Genomic DNA, 11,496 nt, shown 5'->3' with positions numbered 1-11,496 from the left:
TCTCATATCAAGTTTAATTTTTATGTATTAAGTTAGAATGTTACATTTGTACTTTCTAATTAGTTATAATAGATAATAAATTTATCTATCTATTGCCAACCTATGTGATTCAAACTCTCGCACAAGATATTTGCGATACTATGTCTATGCCAAGACACTGAACCTAAAAGCTCTATGAATATTAATGTTGTATGTTACAGACTACGTCAGAGGTTCCCAAACTTTCTCAGTTCATCCCTTAGTGACTGAGTAATTTTTTTCACGATGCCCCTAGGCCAAAAGAAATACCTAACAGTACTGTTTATTAAGTAGTTAGGTTGAAACACGTTAATAAGTAATGTAGAAACTGTGATAATGTTTTGTGAAACTCTGAACTACTTCGATGGGCACTGTGGTGCACAGTTTGGAAACTGCCGGACTATGTGATAAAGTTAAATTATTAAAGCACATAAGTAGTACTATAAATTATAGTTTATAATCCTCTGCTGATATTGATTACATTGCTACAAGTCACATAATTTCCTCTGTGTTGTGTGATGCACAATTGTGAGCTCTGGTGTTAATGGGCCCCATTTTATTTCCTTCAAGGGCATCTACACTGCTCTTCAAACTGTCATAAACTCTCTTCAAAGTGTGAGGCTCTTATTCTAAATATGTTGCCCCTGAGAGAAGAAGTAAATCCAATTTTATATCCATAACAACTGATGCTTCCAATAGAAAAGCAGTTAAAATTGTAGCAAGTAAAAGTTAAAGTTTTAGATTTTTCAGTAAGTTCCTGAAATTTAAGTAACTTCAGAAATATTGACAGACTATTTACTGTCAGTTATCAAAAATCATGATTTATCAAAAAAAGTTGTTGGGTTTTGTGGTGATAACTGTAACACCAATTTTGGAGGTGTAAAATGGAAAGGGGAAAATAATGTTTACAGCTGATCAAGGAAAGAATTGGGATGAAATACTGTAGGTGTTGGTGTGGTGCCCATATCGTTCACAGCTGTTTTCAAATTGCAGTTGATGTCTTACCTATCGAAATAGAAGCCTTTGCAGTAAAAATTTATAAATATTTTCACATTTACACTTTGTGCATAAACTCAGCTGAAAGATTTCTGTGTGTTTGTAGACATTGAATACAGAAATGTTTTGCAATATGGCAACACCTGATTTCTTTCTCTACTGCCAGCTATTGAGAGGATCTTCCAAATTTACGATGGACTAAAGTCTTACTTTTTCTCCCAGGAACACTGCCCGGTGAAAATAAAAAAGTTCTTTTGAGAATAATTGTGGGGAAATGTATTTGTGGTTTGTTCAGGGACAACTCACTTTATTTGACAAAGCAATCTTGGCAATGGAGAAAACAAAAGTAAGTGCGATTGTTATTGAGCTTAAAAAAACTGAAAAGAAATCTTGAAGAAAAGCAGGATAATAAATTTATACCTCAAGGAGCTAAAAACTGTTCAGGGCACTAGAGGAGAATGGAAACATTAATGCTGATATGATCACGAAATAAAATCTCATGTGTACCCTGTATGCATAAAAGATGTTTTACGTGTAAACATCTTTGCTGACGTCTACTAAATTTTGAACAGCTATAACCGAAATCATGAACGATGTAATTTATGCTCAATCCCGCTACTTATCTACCAAATCAATGTTAGTGATAAATAGGATTCACATGCCTGCTACTTAATCTACCAAATCAATGTTTGGAGGAGTTTAGGCCAATAGCCTAATTACCCATTTGATTGTAGCCTTTTGTTGAATAGTATGATTGCAACAATACAAGTATTTGTATTGTTACAATCATACTATCATGTCGGCTCATGTTACTCTGTCATACTTTGTTGCAAATTACGCAGCAGCATTATGAGATCTGCAAGAAATGACAATATCCTCACATAATATGCTATTGAAACTATGACGGCTCAGGATCTCAATGAGTACAAGCACGAGATGGTAACACTGCACATTCCACTTCGCAATGAGGAAACAGAGATACTGTCAGAGATGAAATATGTCAAGATCTAAGATGACAATGAAGAGCTCATACTAGATCGTAAATTGTATGAATCAGACTTGGACATGTGCAAAACGATTGAAATATGTAAGACGATGTGTCAAGACAGTGATGACATTGACCCTGACGAAGCATGCAGTAACGACGTGCATAGCCTTGTAACGCGACTGCAAGAAGAAGAGGAGATTTTTGAGACTTTTACAATCATCCAAACAGCAAGATGAATGAGGATCTAAAGCTCGCCATGCTCAACTGACTCAGTGCAATTGCAAAGAAATGCAAAAACTTCATGACCAACGAGGACTTCTGCAACTTAATGAGATTGGCCAATAACAAGCAAAAGATTCTAATTTGGAGTGAACTGATTCAAATATACCCAATCGTGATCTGATTCAAATATTATTCCCATCTGGTTGCCGAAAAACGTTTATGATTCTCCTCTTGATGGAAATATACAACTGTTTCAGTAATACAGACGGGTACTGTAACACCTACATTACATGTGCTTCAACTGGTAAGGCTGAAGTGCATGTAATGTAATGATCTTGGATGTGTTCAGAGCTGGTTTATGCCAGCTCTGAGCACATCCAAGATCACTGTCCTTAAGATATCCATTCCTATGATTACCAAAAAGTTTTTGCCATGGGTGGCAATGGTTAGCCGAAAGCCACCTAAGTGGTATGCCCCCGAATCATAAACGTTTTTCGCAACCAGCTGGTTTATGCCAGCTTTGAGCACATCCAAGATCACCTCCCATGATCCTTTGCGCGATCTCCTCTCCTGACTCCATTCGTTTTGCCTTTCCCATGTTTTTTCCACAACCAGCTGGTTTATGCCAGCTCTGAGCATATCCAAGATCACCTCCCATGATCTTTTACTTTAAATGCTTCACTTTATTTTAAATTTTGCAAGATATCCATTTCTGTCATTACCAAAAGGTTTCAACTACGGGTGGCAATGGTTAGCCCAAAGTCATCTAAGTGGTATGCCGCGAATCATAAATGTTTTATCCCCACTAACTGGTTTATGCTAGCTCTGAGCACATCGAAGATCATCTTCCATGATCCTTTGCGCAATATCCTCTTCCGACTCCATTTTTGTTTGCTATGAAATGGAAATTATGTCATTTCCACATCACAATATCGTGACAAATTGATTTTACTACCGTCCAAAATTTAGTAGGTGCCACCAAAGATGTTTACACATCTTTGGTGGCATCAAAAATCAAAAATTTACAAGTTTTTATGAGTGATGTCTCTCTTACATTGATCTTTTGGTGGAGCAGAATCTTTTTGTTTGGATAAATGCAGTGATATTGCATGGTCCAAAATTGAAAGTTCAGCTGAAAAAAATCAATGACACATTCAGAAATTCTGCAAATCGATTGGATGAACTGGTTGCTAAAGTGGTAGTTGCCATGGCATTGTGGATTTCAAACTGTGATACCTGCAAAACCAAGAATATAAATTGTGAAAAAAAAAAATGGGTTCAACTCTTTAGTCATTTCAAGGACCAGAACATTTCTGTACCCAACCTCAGCTGAGAGTATACTTTGTGCCTTCCGGGCACTTCTGCTATAGTTAAAAGAGTGTTCTCAGTGATGAACAGTGTATGGTCAGAAGAAAGAGGTAGAATGGCTGAATCAACAGTGAAAATTTCTAATTTTGTGCAAACTAAACATTGAATTAGGCTGCACTGAATTTTAGAAAAAATTAAGAATAACAAACCACTTTTAAAAAAGGTTCATGCTAGTTAAGAAACAAAAGATGCTAATGTTTTTAGCAGTAAGTTTGTTACACCCACAATAAATTGTATTTTATAACTTTGTATTTATGTTCATTCTTTTCTCTGTATGAGATTCAAGTACAGTCCTTTCAGTGAGTTGACTTCAGTTTTTAGGTAAATAAATTATAAACATTGCTTTAATATTGCCATCATTTTTAAAACATTTCTACCCTAGGGCCTGTTTGTCTTAGTTTTGTTGCATGAAAATATGGGATAAAGAAATGATATAATTTAAGAGGCACCTCCGTAGCCAGGTGAGAAGGAGCAGCAGTCCGTAGCACACGCTTCTTGATTAGACTGAGGTTCGAGCCCATCACCACCAAATACAGAGGATGCGGAAAGGTCAGGGAATGACCACCGTATATCCCGGAGCAATATGGCCTTAGTTGCTAATGCTCCTAAAAACCAAATAACAAACAAATAACAAACGATAGAATTTACACTGATCCAACTATTTTATAATAGTACTGTAATAATTTGATAATATAATTTAGAAAAGCTATCCAGAATTTTGTCTCGGTTTTCATTCTTCAGAAAATGTTTTGTCCAGGTTTTCATTTTTCAGAACACATTTTGTCCCAGTTTTGAACTCGAAAAATTGGTAACCCTAGCTCAATGGTTAGATTGGTTTATGTTTGCTAAATAGAAAGAGTGGGGTGGCATTTGAGAATCACAGATGATACCCAAATCTCACAGATGGTACCCAAATTTAGTTTTATTAGCAATATATCCTACTAGTCAAAGAAGCAGTTTGTTCTGATAATAAACAGATAATCATAACAATGATCAGAAAAGTTTTAGAAAGAATTTGATATTATTATAAGACAACTTGAACAATCCAAATTTTTGAGGGTGATTACAAGGATTTTTCAGCAAACAATTTTTATGAAATTCTTTTGCTTACTTTTGAATTCTCACTTCAGATTGAATTTAAAGTGAAATGTTATACATATGCATAACTTATGTAAGAGATAAACTGTCCCAGATTTCGTATTCATCTGTTCAGCAGGTAAAGTGAATAAACAATACTCCTTGGTAATATAAATAACTTTGCTAGCAGGAATAAGGGGGTGATTGTCCCTTTGTATAAGGTAATGGCCATGCCACACCTGAAGTACTGTATACAGGTCTGGAGGCCTCATTTTAGGAAAGACGTTGAGCTGCTGGAACAAGTACAGAGAAGGCAACAAGATTGGTGAGTGGAACAAAGGGTTGGTGTTACCAAGAAAGGCTCAAGTTCTGCAAATTGCAGCTTCTGGAGACTAGGCACCTGCGAGGTGATCTAATTGAGGTGTATAAGGCCTTCAATGGATTGAGCAAGCTAAATGCTAATGGAATTCTTCTTTTTGCTCAGATTACTCACCTGAAGGAGCATAAATTCAAATTGAGGAAACACAATTGTAGAATAGATGTGTGGAAATTTGCCTTTAGCCAGCAGGTGGCTGATAGTTGGAACAAACTTCCATCTGTTGTAGTGGAGGTCAGCAACTTAAATAAGTTCAAGGCAGAACTAGACAAACATTTGGAATGAATGGATGGGTGAAATGGGGAGGGGTTTTATTTCATTTTATTTTTTTGGTTGATGCTATATAAGCTTCCTTTCTTGCATCATATGCCTCTACTAATGCTAAAGTTTTATTTTTTTATTTATTTACTCTATTTGAAGTTTACAACTTTAATCTGGCAGTATATACTAGTCGGGTAGATAAAAAGTACTAACGTGAATAATAAATACACAGCAGAGGAATATATATACAATAAATTAAGTACAGTACAATTTATATACAATAAATGTAAAAATGACTATTGCTGGTGCTGTGACACATGCATCTATCAAAAGGTTCTACATGGCAGGTGAGTTTGCTGAAAAATGGCAGTTCTGTAGGTCGTATTGGTTCCAATATCTATTCCCAGCTGGTTCACAAGATTTACTGTATTAGATGGGAATATCCATTTTAGACTTCTCAGCTGGTCATAGTTGGAGTGTAGTGACATTGCCTTGGTTCCATGTACTATCATTTGGCTACAAGGTAGAGAAATAATTTCAGAAAGGTTTGGTGTGTCTATTCTGAATGTAAGAAGTTTTGCCAGGGTGATGACGTTGGTCTTGATTATGATTAATTGCCAGGGTCCAGTTAAGGGTGGTATATAGGATGCTTCTTGAGATTGTGAAAGGTTTTCTTAGTGTCCTATTTAATCACCTTAGGATCCATTATTCTGTACTAAGGAAGATTTTGAGTCAAGTAGACAATGCAGAGGACTGAACAACAGAAGTGTAGAGGGCAACTGGAGAGGGCACTAACTTCTCAGTACATACTGTATTATGTGGAACTGGAGAGACACTTCTCAGAACATATTGCATTATGTGACGCTTAACTGAGAAACAATTAATAAAAATGAATTATTGAGGTATTCAATATTCACATTGTAGCTTGAGACATTAGTTTTCCTAAGAAAATTATTGAGAACTGTGTTGATGAAATATTATGTTTCACTGTTTGTTTCAACATATCTCATAGATGGGGTAAAATGAAACACTGTTTTTTTTTTATTTATTTATTTATTTTTTTAATTTATGTATTGAGAATTCTGAGTGAATTAATGTTAAACATAGGAGTGCCCAGGAGCTTTATCATAAATCATGTTTTACAGGAAAAATGAATCTCGACAAAAAAAATTAAACACAATAGTAGTTAAAAAAGAAAAAAAATATCTACTGTTCCAAATTTATGTCTAGACAAGTTAAGCAGTTATTAACCAGTTGTCTAGTCACTTAGACAGGTCTAAACAGTTGCTTTTAAAAACTGTACATGTCATTATATAATTTTTTAAAATTAAAAATGACCTTAAATTAGTGTTTCAAGAATCATTATTTTAAAATTTTCAACCAAAATACCTGTATGCCATCCTATGGAGGAAACCTCCATGGTAAGTCAAACAGGTATTTTATCTAGGGTCCACAGTTTTGTAACTGTGGCCCTGGAGAAAGAGTGACATATTTTTGTTTGCATCCAGATGCGTAAACATTTTGTTCTACCTGTGTGGCATATGTGTCATTCATTAATCAATAATTGTGTGGAAAACACTCAAGAAGAAAGGGACTACTCCTTTCAAGTCATGATTAATGTGCCTCATGATTTTTATATTTTGTCATCCTTGTTACGGTATGTAGCATAAGAGTATTGTTTTAATTATTTTAGGGATGTCAGAAGTGGTTTGAGAAATTGGAGTGCTTATTAACTTTTAAGCAGGATTATGTATGTGTGCTTGCTTTGTGAGAGCACTGAAGTTTATGTGAAAGTACAAGGGTGGCCTGAAAAGTAATGACTCTTATTGCATAATATTTGAAGGGATAGAGATAAAAAAAAAGAGATGTAGATAAAAAAAGGAAGAAAAGTAGTTTTCAATTTGACGTATTAGTTTCCTACATATCCTACCCAACCCAAAAACTGCTTTAACGTTTTTATTGAAGCCATATCTGTTTCCTCAGAGATATTTTTTAAACTTTGGTAACAAAAAAAGTTACTTGCCAACAAATATAGACTATAGAAGTAGTGGAACAACTTCAAATCTCAGTGGCAAAATTCCTACATGGCTGCAGTGAGGTTGCACATCATCATGCTGAATCAGCTTTACAGTAATGTGTCTTCAGTAGCATTGCTGTTTTTCCAGGCCTTATTTATTTGATTATATTTTTGACCTTGTCAGATGTCTCACTGTAGCAGGCTTAATTGATTGTGCTCTTCTTTTTTAAATGTTCTGTGTGGATAACATACATAGATGCTTGGATTTCAAATTTTTGAGACATGGAGATGTGGTAAATTCTTTGAACCTTCTCCTGTTTTCCAATACATAGGAAAATAGGAGACAGTTAAAAGAAATGATGAATCTAATCATAATAGTATCTAAAAATGCATCCTATGGTTATAACATTTTTGGCAGTCAGAAACTCAATAACTGCAATTTTTGGGACGTGAAGTTAGTTCCTTGGACTTTCTCTCTCTCATTTGTCTAAAACATAGTGGTGAATCCAATCACAGTAGTGTTTAAATATGCATCCTAGAGGAATAACATTTTTTGGCAGTCAGAAACTTAATAATTGCACATTGTGAAACAGCAGAATATCTGCCATAGATACTTCCAGTTAAAGCATTGTAAATTGTGAATAAATAACTGCACATACTAAGTAGAATTATTAGATGGAGAACTTAGTTGTATTTTGGTGTGCACCCGGTGCAGAGATTATGAACTGTGGCATTATTTTCAGTCTACCCTAGTATGTACCGTATTTCCCCATGTATAAGACGCACCTTAATTTTGGGGCACAAAATTTGAAAAAAAAAAATGTATTACATAAAGTTATTGAACTCAAGTTTTATTCATACAACTCCTCATCACTGTCAAAACTCCCATCCATTAACTTGTCCTCATCTGTGTCTGATGAAGAATCACTGTCTTCATATTGCCTCGTCCTCAGTTCTATCTATGGCATTTGAAATGCCACACTTCTTAAATGACTTGACAACGATCTCAATCTTGATATTATCCCAGGATCTTTTCACCCAGGTACAAACTTCTCCTATAGTTGGGTTCTTCGCTCTTCCTGCTGGTGTCAAATTGTCCCCAGAAGACTTCATCCATTGGTTCCATTCGTCTCTCATGGTAGCTTTGAAGGGTTTGTTAATGCTAACATCAAGTGGTTGGAGCTGGGATGTCAAGCCTCCAGGCATGACTGCAAGTTTTGTTTTTTGCTCTGCAGCAATCTTCTTTGTGTTTTTTGTTATGTGTGCCCTGAACTGATCAAGCACTAATAGGGCATGTTTGCTTAAGAGCCCACCTGGTCTTCTGCTCCAAACTTTCTCAAACCAGATCTTCATCCCATCCTGATCCATCCAACCCTTGTCATGAACGTGGACAATCACTCCTTGAGGAATGTCTTCTTTTGGCATTGTTTTGCGTTTGAAAATCAGCATAGGAGGCAGCTTGGTTCCTTCTGCACAAGCTAGAACAACTGTATAATGGCTCTTTTCATGTCCACTTGTCTTCACAGTTACAGTTTTCACCCCTTTCTTATCAACAGTTCTGTTACTTGGGACATCAAATTGAAGGGGGACTTCGTCCATATTTGCAATCTGTCCCAACTCAAACTGATGTCTTCCGACATTGAATAACAAAACGATGAAATTCAAGGACCTTCTGCTCATAGCTTTCAGGCATCTTTTGGGCAAGTCTTGTGCGTGTACGCATGCTTATTCCGTTCCATGAACCTGAAGCACCAATTGTGTCCTCGTTTGAAATCAGTAACTTCTTTTTCATCAGCAATTCTTCTTGCCTCATACTGAAACCATCTTTGTGGACACGAATTCCAATTGCCCTTTGCTCTTCAATCATATTTCAATTCCCTCTATAAATCAGGCCATTTTGCTGACTTGCCTCTCATGGCCTTCTTCTGCTGTGGCGTTTTCAGTAGGGTTTCTTCTTCCCATAGCCAGTCTCGGATTGTTTTCTCAGTTGGAGGAGGACCAAACTTATGTTCAGCAGCACGATTTCCATTCACTTTTGCAAACTGGATCACTTAACTTGAATTCAGCACTGTATGAAAATCTTTTCTGAGCCATTTCTGGGCAGAACATGGCAAAACGTTACCTAATATACCGGTAACAAGTGCGAAACAATGAGGGCAAAGACAACAAGCAAACGAAAAAGTGGGAAATGCAAGTAAAAAAATCTACAACCACTGTATAAGATGCCCCCAGTTTTTAGACCCTAAATTTTTCGAAAAAAGGTGCGTCTTATACACCGGGAAATACGGTAATTCGGTTTTGGGGGAGGTTGTTTCCTCTTCCCTAGAGCTCCACTTTCGACATTACTTTATTTATTTGTGTATAATTTTATATCTCAAATCCTTTACACAGGTAATCTGGAAGCCATATTTGAACAGTGTTGTAGTATTGGCACTGGATGGGCACGTAGTCATATCACTTGCACAGGATATCCAGTCCCAGTGCTGGGTGTCCCCAATGAGCAGCAGCTTCCTTGCCTTTCAGCTTTAGAAGTATGTTGCATCCACACTCATCGTGTTCAGAAATGTGAAGCTGGAAAAGAAACTGCTCGTCTGGGACAAGAATGCACTGTACTTCATACAGTAGCTGGAGAAGCCCACAAGGTAAAGTGTATTTCTTCAGCATTTTTAAGAGAACATAGATTTCAGGTTAAAAATTTGATGAACAATATATTAACTTATCAGGGCAGTCTCTCCATTGGGAGTCTGAGTAATAATCCTCCGGACCCATCTTTTAAGCTTGATGAAATGAGGCCAGCCATCTAATTTTTTAAAAAAAATTATTCATAATGAATATTGCAAAACTATATCCAAAAATTCTTTTCACAGTGGAAACTTCTCTAAAGCAGACACCATTGGGTCAGAAAAAAGTAACCACTATACAGAGATATCTGCCTTGCAGAGATCAGTGTAGCCAGGTTTAATAATTCAGAAGACAAAGTTCACTGTAACTGGTTGCTTATTTAGTTTTTTTGATGTGAAAGTGTTAACGATCTAACTCATTCATAACGTTGATTCGGGAGAGTAAGTAGTGGATGGTAATACTATGCAAGAATAAAAGCTTTTCTTGCTTAACCGAGCCTGACTCGAAGTCTAGATGGCCTGACATGATCTGAGCCGGAATTTGTTTTTCAAATTCATTACCTATACCCAACTCCACACGAACCGATTTTTATCCCAGCCCGATTGAATCTTTTTATATAAATAAAATTGCTAGCATTAGTTTCCGAAATTTCATAATAATAAAAAATTAAACTTCAGATTCAAAATTCAATATTTTTATAATTATCAGTATTAATTATAAACAAAGAAAATGTAATAAATTTTCAATTTAACATACTTAATATAATTCCAAAATGAAAAGCATATCCACCTCTACCACCAGCCACCTTCTCTTCACATGCTTTTTATTGCAGATTGTTGTGCAGAAATAAAATAAGGTCAACACTGTTACTACTTTTGGTGCTCTTGCACTGCTAATCCAGCTGCACTAAAATTTCTTTCGGAGCTTGCACTGCTGGCGGGTTATTTCCACAAAAGAGTACAAATTTAGGTGAAATTTGGAGTCATTGGTGAAGTGCACATTATTGGCCAATTAAAAGTGTCAATAGACAAATAATACACATTTTTTCTAAAAAACCTTTAAAAATTTAAATACATAAAAAAAAGCATTTAAAAAATGTAAAAAATAGCCCAAAATGTTTGAAATAACAATTCATTTTGATTATTTGCCTGACCCGACCTTGAACATTGTTTGTTTGTGTTACCCGAGTTCGTGCAGACCTCTAGTATATAGTACAGTAGAGTGTCGATAATCCAAACTATTTGGGACCGCGGATGTAGTTCGGACTTCCAATTTGTTCGGATTTTTGTACTTATCAAAACACTGTGCTGGAGACTAAAAAAAAGGATTAATATTTACAAGCTGGTACCCCTTCCAACTGATTGTTGTGAGAAGCAGTAATTGACATGCCTAACCCGCTATGGTTAGTCTTAGGGTGTTTATCCCCCCCACCCTTCCTGTTATTTTAAAATTGAAAAATGAGTTCCCGATTTTAAAACAGCGGCAAGGGGGAAGAGATAAACACCCTAACTAAGACTAACCATAGCTTAAAAAATAAATAAATTGATGCTG

The 11,496-nt window shown here is 36.0% G+C and overlaps 1 protein-coding gene across 1 annotated transcript in view; it reads left to right on the top strand.

Annotated features, from left to right (window-relative positions):
- The first annotated feature begins 9,060 nt into the window (after window positions 1-9,060).
- LOC150086829 (uncharacterized) overlaps window positions 9,061-11,496 on the top strand; it is a 641,413-nt gene continuing 638,977 nt past the window's right edge. Inside the window, exons 1-2 of the mRNA XM_090372286.1 lie at window positions 9,061-9,082; window positions 9,715-9,965. Coding sequence (XP_090228412.1) covers window positions 9,061-9,082; window positions 9,715-9,965 — 273 coding nt within the window. The remainder of the gene's footprint in view (window positions 9,083-9,714; window positions 9,966-11,496) is intronic.

This window comes from Mastigoproctus giganteus, chromosome 4, assembly GCF_048544385.1.
Source record: "Mastigoproctus giganteus isolate SK-2022 chromosome 4, ASM4854438v1, whole genome shotgun sequence".
In the NCBI taxonomy this organism is placed as follows: domain Eukaryota; kingdom Metazoa; phylum Arthropoda; class Arachnida; order Uropygi; family Thelyphonidae; genus Mastigoproctus; species Mastigoproctus giganteus.
This window is presented reverse-complemented; position numbering and strand designations above follow the sequence as displayed.